Genomic DNA, 27088 nt, shown 5'->3' on the forward strand with positions numbered 1-27088 from the left:
ACATTTCTTAATCATGGATAAGGTGAAGAAATAGCACACATTTTTTGCATAAAACACATAAATTTCATAGATGTAAGTCAATTAATTTTCCACATAATAAACTTTAAAGACAGCACCTATGCTCTGTAGCCCCTTGAGCTGTGATGTCATACCAATACGACATCCTGCATATATAGTTTTTTTAAAAACATCACAAGAGTTTTAAGCAGATTTTGGACGTTTTTTGAAATGGCAAGACTTTGTGTCGAGGGAGGGTGCAGCAATGGCACGGCTCATTTGTCTTTTTAACTGCCCAAAAAACTAAAAAGTTGCGAAGAGCTGGACTAAATTTGTCAGGAACATGGTAGTGTGGAAAGGGCCATCAAAGTGGTCGTTTTTATGCTCGACCAACGATAATTGCTTTGTGGAAGTTTGCAGTGGTGCCAGAGATCTGGGATACAAGGCAAGACTGAAGTCTTCAGCTGCGCCTTCCGCGACTTGTACATCCGACAAGGAAAACCGTCCACTTCACTCGTCTCAGCTTGACCAAGTGAATCTGAGAGCCAGCCCATCGGAACTTTGGACATCAATGCCAAAAGCTAAACCAAGTCCAGGGACTGTTGAAAAGCAAAAAAGAGTAAGTAAAGCACTGTAATTTTGTGCATTCAATAGTAAAATGTTGGCTATATTAAATACTGCGTTAAATAATGTAATTGGCTGTTGTGAAGTCTGTAACTGTTTACATTTTTCACAAAATAATCCCTGAAGAAACCACCTCTAGCTCACTTAAAACGCATTATTTTTAAAATGCAAATTGTAATACTTCATGAATGTTGCATGGGCATTTCAAATGCTATGCTAGTGGCATTTAGAAGGAACTATATTTGGTTAAAATGTAAACAGTGAGACCCTAATGTCACTCTTGACTGACTCCGGTTCAAACTGAAACAGCTGTATGTATGAATCCCTCGGGCAGAGACATTTCTTCTTCATAATCGGCAAAAAAATTTGGCATCAGACAAAAACCACCCTCACTATAACCACTGTTTCTTTCAGAGCTCATTGTGTATGTTGTGTCAATGTGATCTGCCATTTTAAAATTGAATCAAGTTGCTCATGCTCAAGTTCTCCTTGGCGGGCCGCACGGTGGCTGAGTGGTTGGCATGTTGGCCACATAGTCAGGAGATCGGGAAGACCTGGGTTAGAATCTCCATTGGGCATCTCTGTGTGGAGTTTGCATGTTCTCCCCGTGCGTGCGTGGGTTTTCTCCGGGTACTCCGGTTTCCTCCCAAAAACATTCCAAAAACATGCATGTTAGGTTAATTGGTGACTCTCAATTGTCCATTTAGAGCGTGAATGATTGTTTGTCTATATGTGTCCTGCGATTGGCTCGTGACCAGTACAGGGTGTCCACTCCCGAAGTCAGCTGGCATAGGTTCCAGCATACCCCCGTGACTTTAATTAGGATAAGCAGCATAGAAAATGGATGGATGGAAGTTCTCCATGGCGTACACCATTTTGGAAACTGTTTCCATACATGTGGGAGGTACTATACACGTCCCAGTATGTGATTCAAGAAAAAAATCCTGATTGGGATCATCTTTAATCCAATTTCAGTAGTTTCAGCAGTCCTCTTAGAAGTCTTCTCATGCTTGCCAGTGATGGCAATAATTTGACCCTTCTGAAACAAATTAAAATTCCACGACTATAGGATGTGTCTTTCGACATGGTTGTTTAATAAATGAGAAGCGACTCATTGCATAAATTCGGGTTAAATAAGTTGTTGCCAGTTGAAACATAATCACCAATGCAGTAATTATTCAATAGGAGGCTCTTACCTCATTTGTTCAACTAAATCCAGTTGGTGACCTTTTTTTGGCCAAGCAATGCATATTGGACAATTACGTGTGGTGAGGTTCATGGCTCAGTGAGTACTCTTTTTGTTTTTTTATGTTCATACATGTTGCTCATTAAGAAAAAGATTATAATTGAATATGTATATATGTTTTTTAATACTTCTTAGTCCAATTTAGTCATTTTTTTATGAAACAAAAAACTATCTGTGGTTGTACCTTTATTTGTATACAAACTCCATCTGCTTTTTATTCTCCAGGAAATGCTTTCGTTACTTTGTTGTAAAAGTCTGATCACTTCCTGTTCCTAACATGAAAAAGCCAAAAGACATTTTGTTATTTTGCATTAAAAATAAATGATTGAACAGTTTTCTTCCCATGTATTCGTGATACTCAAAAAATTGCACCAGCGGGCATCAGCCCTAGCTTCATTAATTCCTCTATTTGCAAGGGACCTACAAGATGTTGAACTCCAGATAAGAAGCTCTCATTTCAGAAAAGAAGGGAAAATCTATATTATCTCGCAGCTGCAGAAGGGGAATGTGGAAAAAGTGTGAAAAAGGCATAAACTAGAAAAAAGGAGGCACGGACTGTGTTGGAGAGGGCATTATGATCAGTTATTAACAGAAAAAAGTAAGATCCAAGAGGCTACAGAAACTACTTGACAATTCCCAGCGACTTGTTCCGAGAGGTGGCGGAAAAGTTAAACCATTCATGTAAATGAGACACGCTTTGATACGCACCGCCCGCACTGTTTCTGCATAGGTTGCTGTGCGGTCACGGTGCATTAACGACTAGTTCATTGAAATAATGCGTGCCACAAATTTTTAACATTTCAAAATTTTCTTTGGACACTGGCACACAACCCCGCACATGAAAGAATACGGCCCTCTATGAAGTGAAGGGAAACTGACAGATTTCTGCTCATATTTAATTGAAGCATACAGTATACTGTATGATGACACCAAATGATAGTGTTTATGCGGCTTAAGAATATTCTAAGGAGGCTCAACCAGCCCAAAAGAGGCATAAAACGCCCGTAATCCAGTCTTTGCAAACCAGCATTGAATAATCAATCAAAGTTTGCTACAACGATGTGTTTATTGGTATCGCGGTGCTTGGTGGGCTGATAAACCCACCAAAACTTGCTTCCTCTCATGCCATTTGTGGCTTCACTCATTGTTTTCCTTCATCTTTCCTCAATCAGTCCTGTCCTCCTTTTCCCCATTAACCACCCCTCCATCAATCACTCCCTAAATCTAGAGTCTTTTTTTTTCCATCATTTATTATTCCCTTCCTTACTCATTCTCGCTTTTGACAAATGTGAGTGTGATCCATGCCTCATATTTCAACTTGGAACATCTCAAATTCTAAATACGTCCACTTTAATCAACTAGGCATCTCTTCATCCTTCACCCTCAAAACTGCCATGACGGCTGTTTCCCCGTATCGTCATTTTCGATCAACTGTAAACAGAGATGAAATCAGCTGTGTTGCCAGTCTCCAGGAGGTTGCTGCATCGTTTTTCTTCTTGACGCCATCCAGGTTATGGAAACATCTCAGTAATTTATTACCCAATATACCCAAAACATGATTTATCTACATGCATGTAATGACTAGTTCTGTGTGCGTGTGTGTGCAAATACACATGCAAAAATATGATCCCTAGTCTATAATGTTCTCTCTCCTGCCCCTACACATACTAGAAGAGAATATTGCAAATCATTTCAACCTCTAGTCTCTTTCATTAACATTAATGAAAAAACACGGGTCTGCTGTCACTCTTTTTCTGGCACTCACACCCACATTAAAACACAAACACACACAAAGTTCACTGGGGAAAGTGCTTGACATAGTTTGCTACAGCTGGTCTTTTTGACAAATGCCACACTACAACGGAGGGAGAGCGAAACCTGGCAAACACTCAAGCCTCTCCCCTGATTTCTAGGATTTAAAATGGTTCAGTGTGTGCAGCCTAATCTGCTCCCCCTCATGCTTTCTATTTTATCTTGCTTCAGTTGCAACAACCTCCCTCCCTCTCACTCTCTCTCGTTACTTCACATTCTGTGCCCTGCCTGTCTTGTTTGGTTGTGTCTGTGCTAACTTGAACCAGCACTGTTCTGTGGGAATATGGATTGTGTGTGTGTTTGTGTGTGTACAGCAAAGACTGATTATATCCGTGCTTGTCTCCCCATTGAGTATATGTATCTCTGAGGCTAGTTAAGATGCAAAGCACCACCCCGCTCACAATTCAACAGCCCTTTAATCCTCATCATCAGAGACCCCAAACCCATGCTTCTGACCTCCTCATGCGCTCCGCATTGCATGCACACCAGACCACACACAGACTCGTGCCCTCTGTGCCCCCTCTATTCCATTGCACCAGTGAAGACTTCCATACAGTCCAAAGATGCGCACACAAAGGATCCCATGTAATTTGTTGCTGTCGATGTCAACCAACCATCACACTGACCTTCTTTCTCAAATATCTCTCTATAATGGTAATGTAATAATGATTTAAAATGAGCACAAACACAGCATACAATCATAATTCACTTGCCAAGCAAATGTTCTGTCGATGTGTTTACAATTTCACATCTATACCAAGGCACAGCTTGTGACTGTCTCATATGAAACACATTGGAAACCACTGACACTTGGAAGGGGAAAACTGCAACATATAAGACAGTTTGTATCACAAAAGTGTGTGTGTTTATGGTTTTGTATTTGTGTGTGTGATCCAGCAATTTCTAACGATGCTGGAAGAAATTGATGCATACAAACATTTTCCTTGCAAGACATAATGGAATTAACGTTGTTTTTTTCAATACATGCAATACTATTGTATGACATAGGGTGGGCTGACATTAAAATCAGGTTTTCGCCACACATGACAACCACATCTGCTGTTTTATGTGCCTTCAATCAGAGTCGGTGGTCCGCTGACAGATCACTGAATCCAATCACACATTCATACACTCCCATATGAAAAGGCATCCAGTTGTGCACACCCTTTTGTCTCACACATGAAAAGACATCACAAACGCTCGATGACCTGCCCCGAAAAGAAGTAACAGGAGATATGACTACATCGTCACACTGATATCTATTGTAGGACTAACGACCATGGGGACAGAATGATTGGGAAAGCTCTGTTCAGCCTGAGTGCAAAATCTTTATCTTTTGTTTTTGGATGCACCCAACTTTGTAAAATCAGTTGGCCTTGAAGGCCCTTGTTTGTTCCAACATGACCATTAAAAGGATGGTTGGATGACTTTCGTGTAGAAGAAAATTGGAGCCCAAACCTCTACCATGGCAAAAAAACTTTGGCACGTCAATATCTGTCATATTGTTGACATACTTTTGCTGTTATATCCTCTTCTTAGCGTACTGAATAGAGTGTATGCCTTTGTATATGCTGTCACTTTACTGTGTGTGATTGTATTAGGTGTACCTGTATTTCAGGTGGTGTCTATAAAATGTGTTTTACAGACTAGAGATGGTAGATAAGATTGCCTGGGCTCAATTGCCAGTCTTTGCCCTTGTCGCTTTTGCACTGTGACTGAATGGCTATCAAACCAGGTTCACACCTCTCACCTAAAAGACATACAGACAGAAGAAAAGATTGCTGTAATAAAAAACTAACTTCATCTCCAGAATCTCCTCCAGCTGTTTGCGTCTTTCCTGTCGCAGGCTGTTGAGATGTCCATCTCGTTCATGCAGGGTTTGCTGAGTGGAGCACAAACGCAACTTGTAGCTGTCCAGCTCTTGTCGTGTCTTCTCCAGGGCACCCATCAGATCCTCCAGCTAATGAAGGGGAGATACACTTTAGGAATAAACAATGTGATGGAATTTATAGTATTTTATACATGTAATAACCAACCAGATTATGAGATCAATAAAAGTGATATATCAAATTCTGCCTTGACAAAGATGTAAAAAATAAGCATCTGCTATAACTAAATAAGGTAACTAAAATGGTAGAATGATGTGGTGCACTTTGATTAACCACAGCATATTGTTACATGAATATCTCCTTGACAGTGTCAATCAAAACTAAGTACTGTTAGCTTTAAAAAGGCAAACCTTTTGATATATTTGTTGTAGTCACTCAAATGTCACTCGATTGTGCAGGTATACCTAATCATGTGGCTCGTCAGTGCGGTTTGTGTGCAAAAGGCTAAAACCAAGGAAAATGAATGAATGGAATTTATGGCTGTTTGAAATTGAGGGTTGGATGAAATGTCCGTTCTGTTGACAAGTCTTACCTCTCCTCCTCTTCCTTTCCCTTGCTAATTTTTTCACACGCTGAAGTGTTTGTCTACTCGAGAGCAGGTGAGATCAATGAACACACATGCCCTCCAACCATGCAGCCCCACTTGTCCCACCTGAGTGTCTAACAGGCAGGATGTGACCTCTGGGCATCATTATCCTAACACAGGAAGTACGTAATTGTCTGAGAGCAAGCACTTCACAAAAGGATGCAGCATTGTAGTAGTTAGGCTTATTTAAATGATGTAAGTGGAAAGCCAGAAGAACATGAACTGATCTTTCTTCAGTTGTGACAATGTGCAGATTTCTGAGATAAGACAGATACGACAAATTATTGTTGGATCTAAAATAAAGGAAGGGAAAAATAAATTAAAAGTGGTAAGCACTCTATGGAGCGGGACATGAAAGAAGGAACGGGCCTTTTTTATGATGAAGCCAAATCGTTCGCACATTTTCAGGACGCTCTCCATCTCCGCCTGTTTGGTAGGTGTGTTACACAGATGTCAAACTGTGTGCTCACTGTTCATGCAGATCACTTTGGAAGTAAAAAAAAGGTTGGGAAAAGAGGGGGGGCATGGGTATTGCACATCCCTGCCAACAAAAACTGACCTCATAAGAGTTAAGCAGCTAATTCACACAGTAAACAACACATCAAAATGTCTAAATTCTCCCAGCACAGGATAAATGAATGAATAGTGTGTGGGGGGTGGATAAACAGATACCTGGGCATTATTTTTTGGTTTGAAAAGCCACACTCTCAATTATGAAAGCCAAGGGTCACCCACATCACATATCTGTCACATTAGTGCACCACCCAGGCTAGCCCTTGTGTCGCAATCACATCATTAATAAGGAATACAATGCATTTTAGTGAAATTAGGGGCCTAATCAGCTTAACGGTGAGCCTGTGCGTGCTAATTTAGCTCAACTTCAAGGGAAAGCCTTCCAGCCAGGCTAAGGCTTACTAAGACTGGCTAAGCTGATTGAGGGCTCAGAGGTAAGGGCTAAATCCCCCTTGTCCATTTGCGTCGGTGTTGCAGGTTCAAAGGCCTAGTTCAAATGCCACAGGGAGGTGGGGGGTGTGAGACATCAGGACAAATAGTGGAACAACAGCAGAGAAAGTGTGGAGATAATCGTGTGAGACAAGATAAGAAGGCAGATGGGCAAGAAGGAGGCTCAAGACGAGACAGGGCGAGTTGGCGAGACAAACTGAGACTTTACATAGAGGGTGTAAAGAAAAGTGACCCAGAGAATTACCCATGCTCCATTTCAGCCATTCAGGCTGATGGAAAACTTTCAGCGCATTACACATCATGAGACTGATTACTCTGGGACAGAGAGGAGAAGAAAGGACATTTCAAAGGGGGCAAATGTGAGAATGCCAGGAATGGTGCCAGGATCAGGTGATGTTTTACTGACCCAATACAAAGTGTTTTTTTTTTTTTTCTCTCCTTAGTCTGGGCCAAGGGTGGCAGTTGACTGACGACCATGGAAGTGCATGCATATGTTAACATGTAACCTTCTTCTTGTGTGCATGACGTCATGTTGGCTCCCAGAGTTCAGTGTGATGACAGCGGTGAGCAGTGAGCATCATGGGGACCGAGCAGCTTGAGCACTAAGCCAAATCGTTATCTTTTGTTGGGTAGACAGCATGACTGCTAGATTCTGGCTCAATATGCATCAAGACTATTCACTAGCATGACAGCACAATGGCTCAGTATGTTCTCTGCATGTAGGGGCCCGACTGTTTCAAAGTGAATGGCTTTTGGAGTGTCACAGTTAAGGGAGGTGTTCATTACTTCACAAGGGGGAAAAAAATGCCTCTGTGCGTGTGAAAGGTCCCGCACCGCCATATTTATACGTTTCTTTCCAACGTGTCATTGCCTGAAAATGTTGTTTGCTAAACACTGGATCCATGTGTATACACACTGACTGTAATTTAAGCATGAAAGGAGTATTAAATATATTGCCTTGGTTTCCTAAACTGAACTTGACTTTTCTTTAAATATCTGCTTCAAACAACGTTTATAGTCTTGTCAGTGTCATTGAAGAAGCATTGTGTGATGCAACATGGCCACCACTCTCCCTCAGAAATGTTAGTTCTACTTTGAACTGCCAGCCGCTCGTGTTACTTCATTCTCATTCAAATGCACACGCACACAAGGAGAAAACATTCTTTCACCCTACTGCTTTCCTTCCCAACGTCCACACAAGGACACTTGCATACATCTGCATCTTCAAAGATCAAGATAGCAGAACATGTAAGCCTAAAATTTACACAAGTACACATTAAAGACAAAGGTCTTGGGCCACACCTCTGAAGTAATTTATGAATAAATCAGTGTTCTAGAAGCCGCGGTTTCCGAATGATCCCTGTATATGTTCCAGCATGACTGTGCCTGAGTGCACAAAGGTCCATAAAGGCATGTTTGGATGAGTTTAGTGTGGAAGCACTCTAGAGTCCTGACCTGAATCCCATTAAACACCTCAGTGATGAACTGCAACAGAAATTGTGAGCCATGTCCAACATCCAACATCACAATTCTTTATTCTTGATGAATGCAGAAAAAGTTCCCAAAAATACTGTAAAAAGTAGTAGCCCCAGAGGGGGGTGGAAGCTGTAACTGCAAAACTGTCATGGCCAGGAGTCCCAATACACTTGTCAGCAAAGTGGAGGTTTATTAGTGGAGCCACAAACCACATGCATGAAGAAAAAGAAAACTTAAGATGTCTGACCTACAGTATCATACAAGATACAAAAGAAAATGATGCCCTCTGTTGAGATATCTGCTTCATGTTAATGTAGTAGTATTCAGGTTTAACCCTATCTGCCTGCAGTTAAACACTTCAGCCACATGAGGGTGCATTTTTTTCTCCCTTTGGGCCTTGGGTGAGTTTCAACCTAAACTGCATTGTAAGCTGCCCTTAAAGGTACAGTAAAGTAATGAGTGCAAAAAGCATCGGGTCCACCTGTCTTTGGGCCTGAACGCGGACTGTCTCCTCTTGAGCCCAGAGCACCTCTCTGTGAGCAGAAGTGTTCATGCTCTCCCTCAGGGCTCTCTCCAAAACCCTGATCTGCTCAGCTGTCCCCTGTATGGCATCCTGGGAGGCTGAGACAGGAAGCTGGAGAAGGTTTTATCAGAATGGGTAGGAAGTAAAGTGATGAGGGAGAGAGTGTTTTTATTTTAAATTATTCCATACTTTATTTTATTTTTGCAGTGACTATGCTGTATGATTGTCATTCTCAGATAACAAAGCAAAATGAAAGAATTACAGCGGGACAAAATTGTGGCGAGACAGCAAACCTTCTCTTGAAATTACACTACAAAGAAACAACTTACAAGAGGGTAAATTGTTATGAGCTTTGTGGACTTCCATATCAAGTGTGCATCGGGAGAATGTGAGTGTGCATATTCACATGCAGAATGCAGTATGCTGTGTGTGTGTGTGCGTGTGTGTGTGAGTGTGTGTATGGCCTCTACAACACCTATGCTGAGTGGGAAAAGGATCACTTTCCACATTGGCTGATGGAACTGTGAAAGAAAACACTGAACAGAAATAATAAACCCACAGCTTCTCTCGCTCTTTCATTTTTGAGGAGGGGGGCTTGCCTTCAAGTTCACACGTTCACACTTTGCAGACGAGCCGTGCAGAGATCTCTGGGTCACATGAACATGGAGATCCTGTCTGGCCAATATTTTGAAATCAGTCAAAAGTGTCACTTTCTAGTGCAAACTGGTGACCAATGTATTGTACTATAGGTTCACAGTCTATACAACCACTGCATTATTGGATTTCTTAAGCTTAAAATGATAAGACAGCCAAATAAAGTTAATAAGTCATGCAGTGATACTGACAGCAGCAATGGGATTCTGCCTGCGGGTGATGAGAACAGTGCCAAGCCGGGAAAATCACAAGCGGAAACTTGTTGCTCGTCACGTCAGCACCACACAGCTGGAGGTGAGCGACAAACCCCTTCGCACACACGCACAGAGGCAGGCTGTGTGCATCAGCCCTTCAGCACTGTAATTGGATGTGACAGACGGCCAGTAATTCGATGCACCAGAATCAACAAGTGCTGCTGTGACCCCACCCAACAGAGAGATACGCGCACATACACATTTATACGAGTAAGACCTGCCCGTCCCTACACTGAGATGGTGCTGCTGCTGGGACCCTGTGTGAAACCCAACCAGAAGGCTGCCCCTGTATGTCAGCGTGCATAAATGTACATCCTGTGTGTATTATGTAATTTTTATTAGCAATGACAAAAAAGCTGTGGCTTCTACGAATAGATAGAAATGGAAAGATAGGGCATACAAGGGAGAAAAAGGGAACTAGATTGCGAAGAAATGGAGAGATAATTGGCTTGCAGTACCATTCATCACCTTGGTCCCTAAGGGAAGGTCATTATGGGGTTTGACCTTTTCTGGTGGGATGGAGGGATTATAATCACTAAAACAAACCAACAGGGAGCAAGAAAATGCAAATTCCCAGGAGCGGTACCTCTGAACACACACACCCACAGACACATACACACCCACACCCACACCCACACCCACGCACACAGACAAAACCACTTACCCACATAGCCTGATCAAGACACACACATCTGTCTCTGTCAAAAAAATAGCCTGTGCAGCTTAAAGTTCTGTCTTATTTCATGCTGTCAGTGTTGTTAAGTGTGTGTGGAGGGTATTATATGTATTTTCAGTCAGGTGTGCGGATCATGGAAAGAAGAAAATTGAGTAGGATGGTGGTAGTAGAGGGATGGTTGAGTATGTGCGGCAGATGCCTCTCTGTGCAGCAAAAAGTAAGAAAAGCCCAGTTTAAAGACTAGAAGTGAACATTTCCGAAGTGTATTTTCTTTGTGCTGGCCAAGTGCAGCGTGGCGCGATAGAGACGATGAAACAAAGAGATGCTATCTCTTCATCCCACATAAACTCTCCTGCATGGATGGGGATGGCGTGGAGGCGCAGCTATGTTTGTTTGTGTTTATCCTTGGGGCACGCTGTGTTCCTCATGAATGCAGAGATAAATAGAGAGTCGGAGCAAAGGAAAGAGAGCAAGACTTTGTGAGCAAGGTTTGTGGGACAACCTGGCTGCTGAGAAAACATTATGCTGAACACAAAGCTGAATTCCCATGAGTAAAAGCAGATGGAGGACAGATAGGCGTCTGGAATATGCGGGGCCATTATCAGTCAGTTTAGTGTTACCTTTACCCTTACTTCAGGAGTATCAAAACTTTTTTAAAGGCCACATAAGGGCCACATATAGAAAAATATGAGGATGCGAGAGACACTTTGATATTATATACTTTTCGTTATTTTATTTTCAATCAAACATGCTAAAACCACTCCAGATGATTGTTAAATATATTTCAAAAATATTATTGTTAGTGTGATATGTTGTTCAGACAGTCAATATTTTTTTACTTTTTATCTTTTCAATGTGGGGCTAATCCTCCTTCTTAATATTTCATGTTTATTTTTATGTATAGAATATTCCATGGGGGCCAATAAAAAATCCAGCACCATAATCTAATCATCCATCCAGCCATGTATTTGATATATTGGGAGAATGAACAGAATAAGATTTTCATTGCATGGTATAACTGCTGTTGTACTATGCACATGACAATAAAACTCTCTTGATATTCTTGATATTCTTGATATTGGTTATCCTGCCTGTTTGGGGGGACAATCCCAATTTACTTTGGGCTACAGGGCAGGTGACACTGATGATCACACAGATGGTCACCCATCATTCACATGCTGATTGGGCCACTGACTGGGACCGGCTGAGGGAAGTGCTGAGAGAAGAAGTTACAGTATATGAACCACAAAACTACTAATGGACTACCTTCTTAACGCTTAGTCATAATTGTTGTTGTTGTTTTTTCTTTTTTGTCATTGTAACATGGAAACCGCCCAGACTCTTTACAATGAACACAATAATATTTGTATATAGCTTTAGCAGGTGTCATATACCATGGGCATTGTTTAATGGGTAACAATAGACACTAACCTGAGCTTAAATGCATCCAAATAGATTGCTGTCGAGCAATATATTTTTCTGCACATCAAGCAACACTAACTCAGCCACCTCAAAAACATTTTCTTTTTACCTCCATGATCTCTATGTAGTACAGTACTTTCTGTCCAATGATATTAATTCTGTCTAGGCAGGAGAGGAACCAGTGGTTCATGGTAGCTGACAAAGTGGAACATGGAAACAGTATAACAGCTGTATGGGAGGAGCTCTTTACTGGCAGAGGTAAACCAGGTGGACTCCCTTTCAATAGGTCTTGTGGGAGTACAACCTGGCGTGGTCAAACTCCGCATACAGGAAAGCAGGCAATGCAAGCATGGCCACCAATGAGCAGACGGCTGACACTCCAGCACATGCCAAGCACATCACTTAATTTCTCTAAACTTATACATCAAGTTTTTCCCTCTAGTCTGACATTTCTTTACTATTCCCATTTGAGGCACAGCATTTGCGGCCGTGTATGGAACTGATTACTAAATCTGATCTAAATGCCTGCCTCTTCCACTTACAACTTCCTCTGAGATGCACTGAAGGTGGCAGTGGGCCACTGAGGACCTCAGCTCTGAAATTTATGTGTGTGTGTGTGTGTGTGTGTGTGTGTGTGTGTGTGTGTGTGTGTGTGTGTGTGTGTGTGTGTGTGTGTCATTTGGGAAGGTTGAATGTAATTCTGAGGAGAGGTGTGAAAAAGAGATGGGGTGGGGGCGAGGATGAAGCAGAGCCAACCTAAACTATGGAGATGGAGAAGTGATGAAGACCTATATGAGAGACCAAGAAATGTACTCAGAAGGACACACAAGGACACACATAGAGTTATAAATTCATATTCAAACCTGTGATAACGAGTGTGGCTGTCCGTCTGTCTGGGCATCTTTCCTTAGTTCACCAGGCACTGTTTGTTTTTGGATATGAGGGGCCTTGATGTGCCTTAAGATAAATAAAAAAAACAATGTAAAGGTTGATGACAGAGTGTGAAATAAGACCTGCATTAATAGTTTTTTGTAATTGTAAAATCTAAGAAAGTGTCATTTATAGTTCACAAAGTATTGTCATACATGCACAAGCATTCAAATGGCATTGTAGCATAATTTTAAATGTTTTTTAATTGCTTACAGATAAATGATGGTATGAATGTTGTGTCACAATATCCGTAAGTAAACAAAATCTAGCATGTTGCTTATGGCAGACAATATGAGCGATGGAGGCCAGACATGTCTAAGTCTGTCAACTCAACATACAAAGTGCACATGCCAACAGACACAAATACATATGCAACACCACAGACCGCAGGACAGTTACAAGATGAAATGATGGTGCTGATCATCAGAAGACACATTTTGTTTGTTGTCAATTCAAGTTAGACTTTCCGTGTTTATTAATACATTTAATAAGGTGTCAGTTTACGTTGTGAATATTTACTAAACACACCAATTCAAATAAGTAAAACCGTCATCACGAACTCCTAGGCTGGCTCTTCAACTTTTTTTTTTTTTCTTTTGCTAAAATCTACGAAAGCTGACAGTGACAAATTAGCGTTTAAGAGAACTCTATGACACTGTAAACACGCTTTGAGCAAGCAGCTGCTAAAATGCACCACATTATTATTCCACATCCATGCTGGTGTGTTTATTCTGGGCCAGAGTACAAGCTGCCCCCACATGTGGGCAAATATTTGCTGTCACTCCCCCCAGAATGTTGTCCGTGTGTGACGAACATGTGAGTGATGATGGGGTTGTGCAAATCATTTGAAATATGATTTAAAAAGAGATTGAAAATGTTAACACACACACACACAGTACATCTTTTAAAAAGACTATATGGGTTAAGGCACTCTTAGAAAATCTGGACAATTCATTGCATTCCAGTGTTACTTACAGTAGTGTGAAAAAATGTTTGCCCCCTTGGTGATTTCTTTTTTTCTTTTGCATGTTTGTCACACTTAAATGTTTCAGATCATCAAACAAATAAGTGAATGACAACACAACTGAACAGGCAGTTTTTAAATGAAACTTTTTATTATTAAGGGAGAAGAAAAATCCAAACCTGCATGGCCCTGTGTGGAAAAAGTGATTGCCTCCTAAACCTAATAACTGGTTGGGCCACCCTTAGCAGCAACAATTGCTATAACTTGCAATGAGTCTCTTACAGTGCTGTGGAGGAGTTTTTGGCCCACTCACCTTTGCAGAATTGTTGTAATTCAGCCACATTGGAGGGTTTTCGAGCATATAGTGGCTTTTAACGATCATGCCACATCATCTCAATAGGATTCAAGTCTGGACTTTGCAACGAGGCCACTCCAAAGTCTTCATTTTGTTTTTCTTCAGCCATTCAGAGGTGGACTTGCTGGTGTGTTTTGCATCATTGTCCTGCTGCAGAATGCAAGTTGGTTTCAGCTTGAGGTCACAAACAGATGGCCAGACAATCCTTCAGGATTTTTTGGTAGACAGCAGAATTCATGGTTCCATTTATCACAGCAAATCTTCCAGGTCCTGAAGTAGCAAAACAGCCCAGACCATCACACCATCGCGTTACTGTTGGTATGATGTTTTCTGAAATACGGCATTACTGTTAAGCCAGATGTAATAGGACACACACCTTCCAAAAAGTTCAACTTTTGTCTCGTCAGCCCACAAAGTAACTTCCCAAAGGTCTTGGGGATCATCAAGATGTTTTCTGGCAAAACTGAGGCGAGCCTTAATGTTGTTTTTGTTTTTTTTTTTAGCAGTGGTTTTTGTCTTGGAACTCTACCATGCAGGCCGTTTTTGCCTCTTGGATGATTAGTCGCTGCACTCTTGGGCTAATTTTGGTCAGCCGGCCACTCTTGGAAAGGTTCACCACTGTTCCATGTTTTCACCATTTGTGGCTAATGGCTCTCACTGTGGTTCACTGGAGTCCCAGAGCTTTAGAAATGCCTTTTATAACTTTTTCTTGTAGGTTCAGATCTTCTTCTGCCTTAATAAGTTTCATTTAAAAATTGTATTTTGTGTTCAGTTGTGCTGTCATTGACTATTATCGAAATTTGTTCGCTGATCTGAAATATTTAAGTGAGACAAACTAAACTAAATAAACTCAGTAAATAAATCAGGAAGGGGGCAAACACTTTTTCACACCACCTTATGTACCCCGGCGCCGTGCACAAAGCAAGTTCCATAAAGGCAACGTTGGATGAGTTTGGTGTGGAAGAGAGCCCTGAGTTTAACTCCATCAAACACCTTTGGGATGAGCTGTAACAGAGATTGAGAGCCAGGCCTCTCATGCAACATCAGAGACCTTTGATCGCACAAATGTTTTTCTGGCTTAATAAACAAAAAAAATCCCACAAACACAATCCAAAATCTTGTACAAGGTCTTAGTGGAAGCTGTTATAGCAGCTGAGGTGGGACTAACTCCATCATATCTGATTTTATTCAGTTATGGTCCTGCGTGAAGTATTATACCCACATTATTATTTACAGGAAGTGTAGGGAAAAATCTTTATACCATGATGTGTCTGTTTGTTTTTATACACTTCGAGTCATATATACAGAGAACTAACTTGCCGTGAGGGCATATCAGCTCTCACACTGCTATTAGCACAGGTGTGTAAACTAGCACACCGCTGGTCTCTTCTGAGAGCTAATACTATCCAATCAAACCACCCAGGCAATGTTGATGGGCTATGAGAGTGTGAATAAGAGCGGCAGGGTTGCTCCAATTTATTCATGGCTCACAGATGAGTTGTTTTTATCACTTTTTGGAATGTTTCGCTATCATTTTCATCCACTTTTCTATCAGGTTTTACCCTCTGTTCCTTGTCATTGCTTTAATCCCTTGTTTATTGGGCTGGAGAACAAGGACAAAATTGCAAAATTACCAAGAAAGAAGATAATTTATTTACAAGATAAGAAATTATCAACCTCAATTTATTCAAAATCTTGTGTGGGGGTCTCCAGTTTCTTCCCACAATTCAAAATCGCACATGTTAGGTTAACTGGAGTCTAAATTTCCCACAGGTGTGACTGTGTGTGTGAACTGTTAAGCAGGAGAAAAGAAATGGATTGAGGTAACAAAACCTTATTTTTTATACATATCATATTTTGGAAATGTAGAAATAAAGAGGCAAAACTCACACAAATGTAAATAATGAGTCTTGTAAGGAGTGTTTGGCAGATTTGCTCTGAGTAACTTAAATGAGACTAAAATTAAAGGTAAATGAAAGTATTTGTAGTTAGAAGATGTTGCGACAGAAAAATTGTTCCTTTACCCCCGCCCCCTCTTGAAATGCTGGAGTTATGACTGAGGCATTTACAGTCTGCAAAAACAAAGGCAAATTCGATCTGAATTTTATACATATTTCTTTTGGCGAATCAAAACAAAAGAAATACTGGAAAATAAGTGAGAAGAAGGGGAAGAAACAGGAACTCTAAGAGTTTAGAGTGTAGCTGTTAGGTCAACACTGTGAAGTTTTATCTTGATGCTGTGCTGACAGATCCAAACAGGACAAGACTGTTTATTTTTGATAGGTTCTTTATGGTGCTTACACATCTTATCGCGGGACAAATACCATTTCACAGTTGTGGTGTATATATATTGCCTCCGTGTGTACAGTATGACAGGGTGAAAGTGGGAGGAGACAAAAAGGACTGAGGAATGTGTCTATGAATGTGTCTCTGAGGTTTAATGTGAGCAATAATGCAATGAGGCTTGTTTAGCACGGTGCTTAAAAATATGGTCCAATAAAAGCAGGTAGTACCTGTAGTTATTTAGACTATGTGACACCTGCAACGACACACTATAATGGCCGTCTGTGTTCAAAATTCTGGATATTTAATGAGTGACGTTTGAAATGATAGTTTTTAGTTCTATGCAAACTTGTTTTTTGGTCTATGAATAAGTCTGCCTGAATAAGTCTCCCTCCCATAAATGCACAAACTCACGCTGAGGCAAATACTGTATGTGCACACATACACCTCTCTTTTCCTTAAACACTCCCTTAAATACCAGAGGGCTTACCTGTCAGCACACTGTGATATGATCAGACTGGGAGGCAGATTTATTTTTTGAAGTCTCTGTATCACCAAAGAAATGATCAAAACGAGAGTAAATAAAAATGAGAAAGACTAGACAAAACATCACGTCATTATTTTAATTACAGTATTTCATGAACGTGTGTCTACTCCTCACATTTCATCAACCATTTAAGGGTATCTTCTTAAGGGACAATACTACAGAAATGAAACATGGATATTATTTAGAGCAGGGGTCTCCAACCTTTTTCTTCTGTGAGCTACTTTACCAAATGAAAATGGCTGAGAGCTATACTCGTTTTTGTAACATTTAAAAGCACACAAGACCTAATATAAAAAAGTCACAGAGGAAATGACTATATTAAAAAGATGGTTTGATAAAAATACATTATTTCTGAACCTAAGCAAAAGTAAAATAATGCTATTTGCTAATAGCAGAAAGGATACATATGTGCAAGTACAAATTGATGGTGTGGACTTTGAAAGGGTGACGAAAATACATTTCTGGGGGTCAAAGTTGGAAATCTCACATTAAAAATATACATCATAAAGTGGCGAGAAATACCTCAATATTGAATAAAATTTGTCCTTGACCAAAAATCACTCCATACTCTCTATTGCTCTCTGGTATTACCCTATCTAGCTTATTGTGTGGAGATATGGTGAAATAATTATAAAAGTACATTTCACTCACTAAATCAGTGAGGAAAAGAGATCAGTGAGGATAATCCATAATGCAGCATATAGAAAACATACAAAGCCTCTGTTTCTAAAATCACAATTATTAAAAATGTCTCATCTAATAAATTTTCAAACAGCTAAAATTATGAATAAAGCAAACAATAAATAACCTGCTACCAAAAAAATGTCACACAATTATTCTCAACGAGAGAGGAGAAATATGACCTCAGGCAAAAACTAAACTTAAAACATACACAAGAACAACGCTAAGAAGCTAGAGCATTTCAGAATGTGGAATCAAATTATGGAACGGATTGAGCAAGGAATGCAAACAATGCACTAATACAAGCAATTTCAAGAAACAATACAAACAGTTGATGTTTGCAAAATACAAGGAAGAAGAAATTACAGAAGCTTTGGTTTGGTTTAATTTTATTTCGAACACGCATATGTCCGAAAAGGAGTAGGAAGAAGCAGAGCTTATTTAATCCTACCCCCTCTTCGTAGCACATCAATTGCTAATACATGTGTGTACATACAAACACATGCATACATATACAGTATATACACCTACATCTGCACCTACACAAAGTACGCACATATTTACATATACAGTATACAGGTACACAAATGCTAAAAAAAAAAAAAGTTTTTTTTTCCCCCATTTTTTCCTCCTTTCCTTTCCTTTTCCCTTTCTATTTATCCTGTCCTTTCTCTCCTGTTGATATCCACATCGTCTTTAGTGTTGCACTGCGAGTGACGCTGGGTTTGTATACAAGAGTTCCTTTTATTAACTATGTCAAGGTTATTGCTATGGAATGTAGTCCTTCTCGTTGTATTGGTCTGTCTTGTAGGGTGTTTCCTCCATTATGCTTATTATCATAGTAATATGATCTTTAATATGTATCCAGATCGCTGATGTCTTGGACAACAAGCACTCTTGTGACTTCTGGACTTCCTTTTAGTTTGATGTTGATTTTCCCGTTAGTGCTCCAAGTGTTTTGAATCTTTCCTTGCTTCCTCAGGTCTCGTGCTTTCTTGGCGATGTCGGAATTGCGTTTTGTGAGATGCTCATTCATGTAGATGTTGGTGTCTGTGTAAATACAATACTATGTCTAATCAGTACAGCACTCACTATTAACTCTTCATTCTTGTGAGTTCATTGTGAGTACTCACCCAGTATCCAACTATGTTCTGTCTATTTTATGCTCATTATTATTTATTGTGATAGTTATATGAATTACTCATGTGAATTACTTATAAAGCAAAATTCATACACAAAGTAATTCAAAGTGCTTTTTTTAAAAAAAAATAACTTCATAAAATTATTCAATAAAAACATAAAACCATTCTAAAATCATTACATAAATTTCCATAAATCATTTCTTAAAACCCATCCATCCATTTTCTATGCCTCTTTTCCTCACTAAGGTTGCGAGGTCATTCCTTAAAACAAAAACAAAAATTGTAAATAAAAAGTGCAGATACAACACTCTCAGCTGTCATATTCACAGTTGAATAGAACTGTTTTCAGCCTGGATTTTAACATTGCCAAAGTTGAGGATTGTCGCACGTCTTCTGGCACGTCGTCTTCCAACTATTTTACCATATTGTTACATTACCTTATAATTTTCCTATGCATTTTAAACTAGCAAAGACTACATTTGGAATACAGGAATTGAATACACCTATTGTCCTTCGGCAAGACCCTTAGTGCTTCCGCCTAACTACCTCATGATGAGTGATACAGAACAGAGAGACATACCGGCTCAGACGCCGCCCAGGTCAACAAGGACTGCGTCAGGTGCTGTGGAACCAGGGCATTGTGACGAGAAATGGGCTACTGGAACACGAAACAGACGGAAATGGACACGAGATGCGAACAAGGCACTGTTGGAATGCTACTACTCTAGTAACCCTAATGAGCGAGGCTACATTAAGACAATGTGGGACATATGGATGCTTCGATACCCACAGTCTACACTGACACCAAAACAGCTAGTGGCTCAATGTTCCAATATACGCAAACGGCAACTGCTATCACAGCTAGAGACTGAAGAGGTACAACACGTTAATGCTCCGGCAAGGGGGAGCCAGGACGACAGGTCAGAAGGGGGAGTTAACGCCCCTCCAGAGATTGGGTACCAGGCCCCAGTACCAGACGAGCTGAATGAGAGAGTAACTGACCTGAGAGATAAGATCATGGCTAAGATAAGAGCCTGTCAACCCTGACACGGACTAGCGAGAATGACTGAAGTACCACCAGAAAGTCTTCTAGCTGATGTGAATGCAGCAATTAGAACAAGCCCGACATATGTGCAGAATATGGACTGGAGACCCCTAGATCGCAATGGGAAACACCTCCCAAGGTGGTGGAAAAAGAGAGGGCTAAGATCCTGTGGGACTTCAAATACAGATCGATAAGATGGTATTGGCCAACCTACCGGACATCATGACCATGGATAAGCAGCAGAGGGCAGCCATTGTGATCGATGTAGCCATCCCCAATGACGGCAATATCAGGAAAAAAAAACTCGAGAAACTAGAGAAATACCAAGGGCTCAAGGAAGAGCTGGAGAGAGCCTGGAAGGTGAACGCAACAGTGGTGCCTGTGGTCATAGGAGCACTGGGGGCCGTGTGCCCCACACTGGAGAAGTGGCTCCAGCAGATACCTGGAGAAACATCAGACATCTCTGTCCAGAAGAGCGCAGTCCTAGGAACAGCTAAGATACTGCACAGGACCCTCAAGCTACCAGGCCTCTGGTAGAGGACCCGAGCTTGAGATGAACAGACCACCCACCCTACTAGGGGAGATGGTGGGTGGGTGAGGGAAGAGTGTTTGCCCCATGATTACATGGCCCTGTATAAAACAGGGACTCCGCCCCCCCCCCATTAAACATAACTGACATTAATTGAGATCTAACAGTCTGGAAAAGGCTAAAAAAGCCATTTCTAAAGTTTTGGGACTCCAGTGAACCACTGTGAGAGTCATTATTCACAAATGGCGAAAACATGGAATGGTGATGAACCTTCCCAGGAGTGGTCGACCAACCTAAATGACCCCAAGAGTGCAGCGAAGACTCGTCCAAGAGGTCACAAAAGACCCCACAACAAAATCCAAAGAACTCTAGGCCTCACTTGACTCAGTTAAGGTCAGTGTTCATGACTCCACCATAAGAAAGACACTGGGAAAAAACAGCCTGCATGGCAGAGTTCCAAGATGAAAACCACTGCTGAACAAAAAGAACATTAAGGCTTTGCCAGAAAACATTTGATGATAACTAAGACCTTTGGGAAAATACTGTGGTTTGACGAGACAAAAGTTGAAATTTTTGGAAGGTGTCCCATTACATCTGGCGTAAAAGTAACGCTGCATTTCAGAAAAAGAACATCATACCAACAATAAAATACTGTAGTGGTAGTGTGATGGTGTGGGGCTGTTTTGCTGCTTCAAGACCTGGAAGACTTGCTGTGAAAAATGGAACCATACATTCTGCTGTCTACCAAAATATCCTGAAGGAGAATGTCTGGTCATCTGTTTGTGACCTCAAGCTGAAACCAACTTGGGTTCTGTAGCAGGACAATGATCCAAAATACACCAGCAAGTCCATCTCTGAATGGCTGAAGAAAAACAAAATGAAAACTTTGGATTGGCCTGGTCAAAGTCCTGACCTGAATCCTACTGAGACGCATGACCTTAAAAAGGCGGTTCATGCTGGAAAACCCTCCCATGTGTTTGAATTACAACAATTCTGCAAAGATGATTGGGCCAAAATTCCTCCACAGCGCTGTAAGAGACTCATTGCAAGTTACTGCAAACACTTGATTGCAGTAGTTGCTGCTAACGGTGGCCCAACAATTTATTAGGTTTAGGTGGCTCACTTTTTCACACAGGGTCATGTAGGTTTGTTTTGGGGTTTTTTTTCTTCAATAATTCAAAGTTTCATTTAAAAACTGCATTTTGTGTTCAGTTGGGTTGTAACTGATTAATATTTAAATTTGTTTGATGATCTGAAACATTTAAGTGTGATAAACATGCACAAAATAAGAAATCAGGAAGGGACCAAACACTTTTTCACACCACTGTAAAAGAGATAGCAATTTTGGGCATAATAATCAAGAGTAACATACAGAATCTCTTCAAAACTAACAACACAGTACATATCGTACTTTTTTTTTTTTTCACTTTATTCTGACAGACGTGAATTCTGAGCGCCTCCGAGCATTCTCACAAGAACTCAAATAAATGCCCTGCCCTGTAATATGTCCAACCATATTTGAGGGAAATTGGTGAGATGAGAGAGAGTACATTTTATTCTTCACAGAATTAAAAAATTGACTGCAGCATAAAGGTCACTCTTGCAGGGCAAAAGGGCAAATGCTTGAGCACCACTAGAGGTCTATATGTGCACATATGGACACGTGTCTGGGCATAAGCATGAATTATTTACATTCTATGAGATTTAGGCCATATATTATAAAGCATTAACGCAAATAAACATCATGTTCTCACTCCTCAGATGATGTCTGAGGATGTCGCTAAACTGGCACTGCCCGTTGTCAGCTTTGTCTGCTGTTTTGCCAAATGGTTGTGAGTGTCTGTTTAATCATCTGGCTCTTCTTCTTTCTCCGGACAGAAAAACAGAAACATGACAGGAAGTCATTTTGTCATTGTCAGACATTCACAGAGAGACACGTGGCCACCCATGTGCACAGAAACACATAGAGAATGTTTGATTCCATCTACCGTATCTACAGTATGTACTGTATCTATCTATCTAAAGCTGCATTTAAAAGTACATAAGTCATTTTTCAAACTAATTGCTTCCCCACTGTGGGATCAAAATCATCTCCACACCAATGGCTGACTTTGGACAAGAGGCGGTGTAATTCGCAAATATGGACAATTTATAAGAGGGGTCTCCAACCAGTACCTCGCCAGCTGATTTTGAGTGGCTCACTAAAGTCAACTCTGTTCAATTCAGACATTATGCCTTTTTTAATGACAAATTACCGCAAAATAGCATAAAGACAATGACAACACTGTTTGAGTGGGGCTCTGCGTCGTAAATAAAGTACACTTTAAATGTTGCCAGTCATATAAATAAAACAGTTATGGGACCTCCCCTTTCTTTTTGTCAAAGTAGCTCAAATAGTGATGGAGGTTGGGAAACACCCGCACTAGAAAGAAATGCATACTGAAATACAAGATGCCGATGAACAAAATCGTTTTTTGTTGATGTTTTTGGACAAAATGTGTGTTGTGGATACCAACATTTGTTAAAGTTCTGACAAAACAAGCTTGTTTTGCAGGTTTGTTTGGGTTGAAATAAGCTATTAAAATAAATTGAATCAAAAAGAGTAGCTCTCGGCCATTTTCATTTTATAAAAGTAGCTCTCAGGCGAAAAAAGTTTGGAGACCCCTTTGCTCAAGCACATGCTAAAGCAGTGGAGCTAGAAACTTGACTATGCTGCTAATATGTAGAAAATCAGACTTAGGAAATACATTTTCCAAAAAGGGACTAAATGAATTAAATAAATTATAATAAATTATAATTATAATAAGTGTGTAACTAATAATTAATTACAGTGAAACTTCGGTTAGCGTCATTAATCTGTTCCAGGTGGTCCGACTCTCTATTCTAACCAAATACATTTTTCTCCATCCATCCATCCATTTTCTTCCACTTATCCAGGTCGCAGGTTATTAGGATTAATGCCAAAAAACACACTAAGGGTGTCAGCCAAACGATGTTGCACTGTACTCCTGAATATCACACTTGAATACAAAGTCAGCAAAACAGGAAACAAAAACGTAATAACAAATAAATACAGCGCTCACGCTTTGGAGATATCAATGCACAAAAAGTATTTACTTTTACCACTTCAAAGTCAATAAGATATTTGCGCTCATATCAACAAACAGTGACTGGGCATGAGCACACCAAAAAAACAACTCTTTCAGAATCCCAAACCATCCTGACCCATAAGTGTGTGTGCACTCCAACACACATTTGAGCTGACTGCTGAATGTGTGCAGCTGACCTATGTGGAGCTAGCGGCACAGGCATGACATAGAAACAGAGTAGACTCTGTGTCCAAACTATGCTCGAGCTACTATATCCTTATTATACTTGATGTTCATGGGTTCCCACAAAGTGCAAGTGGGCACACTGTTTTCCAGACCAAAGTGGAGAGTCTGTAAAACAGCTAATGAATGCATCAGGAAACAGTGTTGGTTCCAATCCATGCACACTGTACATGTTCTTTCAAAATCACCCAGAGACACAGCGAGTGTGAACATACCTGATGATGTGGGTAAGATATAAAAAAATGAAAATCTCCCAGGTATAATTTTATTCTTGCCTGCAGCTGGACACCCAACAATATAAAAAAAACAACTAAACAGACTGACAGAACGAGCTACTCAAAAGTCTCGGCATATGAATGTCATATCCACACATTTAACATTTTCTTTGTTTATTTTAGATTTTATGATTTCACACTCACAAATATGCGCAAACACTTTCACATGTAGGACCTTGGCCAAAACAACCACTGATATATGTACATATGCACATCATGCCAATCCCAGGCCATAAATCAGATGATAATTGAGCAGCACTGTGCCAGTTAGGGCACTATAAATATTCAGCGTGTGGGATGGATACACCACCTACCACTGGCATGCTGCTGACTGCATGCCAGTCAATTGCAAAAACACTCATAGAGACATGCTTACTGTGTCAATTTAAAGTATGAACACAAACAAACCATTTATTGGATACTTAACACTAGGGGTGTCATGAGACACTCAGTCCACAAGACGATACACAAGATTGGGTCTGCGATTTAAACATTACTTTTAGGAAAAATACAATGAAAAAAATTCTATGTCACACTCTTCTGCACTCTGTGTGTATGCTCACGGCCCTGCCTCCACCCACCGAGAAGAGGCTGTATGACTGACAAAAGAGCTCATTCCATTCATGCCGTTGTTCTATGGAACAAACACAACCAAACGCACCTCCTACCTGTTTGGAGGCGAGTGACGAGGAAAACAGACACGCATGCGCATGGCAACATATTAAGGCTGGCAAAAGTAACAAGTTTACTTTCATTTATTGTGTGATTAATTTATTTATTTATTATCATCCTAGGCCCAGTGCCCTTGAGGCATTTTTTTTCTGTCACATTTGAATCTTGCAGGATCCTGTGACACCCCTAAACACACATGACTGATGACAGTAATGATTCTGGAAACTGTGCTGTATTTCTTCTTTTCGGAAATGACCATGGGTCATCATCGATTCTTTATCTTACCAGACAAAAATCCATTGAGATCAACATCTCATTTTCAAGTTCACCTTGAAAATATATGGCACTTGTACTGCTCTACTGTAAAACACAGCTTCTGGGGTTCAGGTTGAAGCTAATATGGCACAGTTTCCAATGTGGGAACGTTTGAACAGGGCTAAACAGTCATAGCACAATGTCAAGAGACACCACAGAGTGTGTTGTTAATGCTAATGGTATGTGTTTAACAGGTACACTCAGTGTCTACTCACCCAGGTCTGCAAACATTTATGCACAAAAACAATTGATAGGACATTTAGTTGAATGATTAAAAATGAGGCATGTACATAATTCACTGTATGCATTTCCCAAGGGGTTCAGGCAAAAACACAAGAGCATGGAAGCAATTTCAAGAGCTGTGAGGAAGAAATCGAGACAGTTTATATTGTGAATCGCTCCTTTATAAATAGAGCACTTAGGGATGAATCAAGAACATAAAACGAACCGGTAACTTGGAAATACACAGCTGCCTGAGGACACCCAGGAGGAGTACATACATCGTGTCTGTGACTATGAGAACTCACCTCTCAAGATCATTAATTCTCTTCTCTTTACAAGATCTGTCCACCTCAGCGTCCCTCAGTGCCCCCATCAGTCTTTCCACCTCCGCTTGCGACTTCCCAGATTCCTCCCTGTAGCGAGCCACTTCCTGTTCTAGAAGCCTCAGGCGATCTGTGATGTCTGGACACTTGCGCAAGGCGCTCTCTGTGTTTTGGGCCTTGGGGAGAGAGGTGAGTGCTTGCATCAGGTGCTGTGATAGAGCAGTACTGAAGCATATATCCTGTAGCCTATTTTGGACATCCTCGACTTGGCGTCAGAAATTTGCAGCACCCGTCAAAGCATCCATCAGCCTTTCCTGTCTCTGGCCAATATGGAATATTATGGAAAAGCTATTTAACATGCCAGCTGGAAGAACACTGGCAAAAAATATACTGGTACAATTTATAACTGCAGTTACCTTGGGATTAGGCATGGGCCAGTATAAGATTCTAATGGTATGATAACCTTAGGTGAAAATATCACCGTTTCACTGTATTATATTTACAGCTCTAAAATGTGCTACTTTGAAATTTTTTGAAAAGAAGAGAAAATAACTTTTCTGCTGAAAACAAAAGAGTATAAACGGTATGCTGTAATGGAACATGATGGAAGTGGAATATACTGTATGTATAACTGAATTATTTCTAAGTAAAATGCAGTTCAAAATGCAATCTAATCTACTGTGGCTAATCCGGAAACTCAAGTCACAACACCATAAACATTTTCTTTGTAAAAAAAAAAAAAAAGTTCACTAAGTGGCTCAAGAAGGTAACAACATAAACAATGTTTTAAAAACTTTGCAAGTTAGGTTATTATTTCATTGCATGCAGGATACAACTTCTTCATAAGAGTGTTGTGGTGCTGTTGAATTGTGTATTTGATGAGTTTTAATTAATTAACTTGTGTGGAGACTCACAATAGTTAAGACATTTGCAAAGTTTCACTTCAGTTTCTGGGTCATTTGATTGTTGGTTGTTGTTGATTGTGGTTGTTGCTTGTTGTTCAGTGGCAAGTAAATGGTTTATACCACTTATCCTCGACTTCTGTCTCGTTCTGAATCACATCTCCACATTTGCCGACCCTCGACGTGAGTAATATGTCGAACGACAACGGTGACAACCCTGCGGCGGTACCAGTGTACAGTCATCCCTCGCTACACTGTTCGAACATCACTGCCTCACTCTATCGCGTTTTTCAAAAATTAATTAATTATTAAATGATCTCTGTTTTGTGGTTGACAATGGCCTACAATACATCCCATCCATCCATTTTCCTCCGCTTATCCAGGTCTGGGTCACGGGGGCAGCAGTCTCAGTAGGGAAGCCCAGACTGCTCCTGCTCCAGCTCCACCGG

General features: G+C 40.5%; 1 protein-coding gene across 9 annotated transcripts in view; it reads right to left on the minus strand.

The window, feature by feature from the left end:
* Nucleotides 1-27088, minus strand: part of LOC129177254 (ERC protein 2-like) — a 204532-nt gene that overhangs the window by 91434 nt on the left and 86010 nt on the right. For 8 of the 9 annotated variants that reach the window (XR_008569602.1, XR_008569601.1, XM_054768222.1 and 5 more), the window contains 3 exons: nt 25720-25913; nt 12986-13079; nt 5479-5639 (listed from right to left, as the gene is read on the minus strand). Coding sequence is in view for 7 of the 9 variants with exons in the window: in XM_054768222.1 (XP_054624197.1) it covers nt 5479-5639; nt 12986-13079; nt 25720-25913 (449 nt within the window). In the remaining 2 variants the exon portion in view is untranslated. Of the gene's footprint in view, nt 1-5478; nt 5640-12985; nt 13080-21832; nt 25414-25719; nt 25914-27088 lie in introns of those variants that run through there. The other variant, XM_054768214.1, reaches the window with a different exon arrangement.

The sequence above is a fragment of the Dunckerocampus dactyliophorus genome, chromosome 1 (assembly GCF_027744805.1).
Source record: "Dunckerocampus dactyliophorus isolate RoL2022-P2 chromosome 1, RoL_Ddac_1.1, whole genome shotgun sequence".
Lineage (NCBI taxonomy): Eukaryota > Metazoa > Chordata > Actinopteri > Syngnathiformes > Syngnathidae > Dunckerocampus > Dunckerocampus dactyliophorus.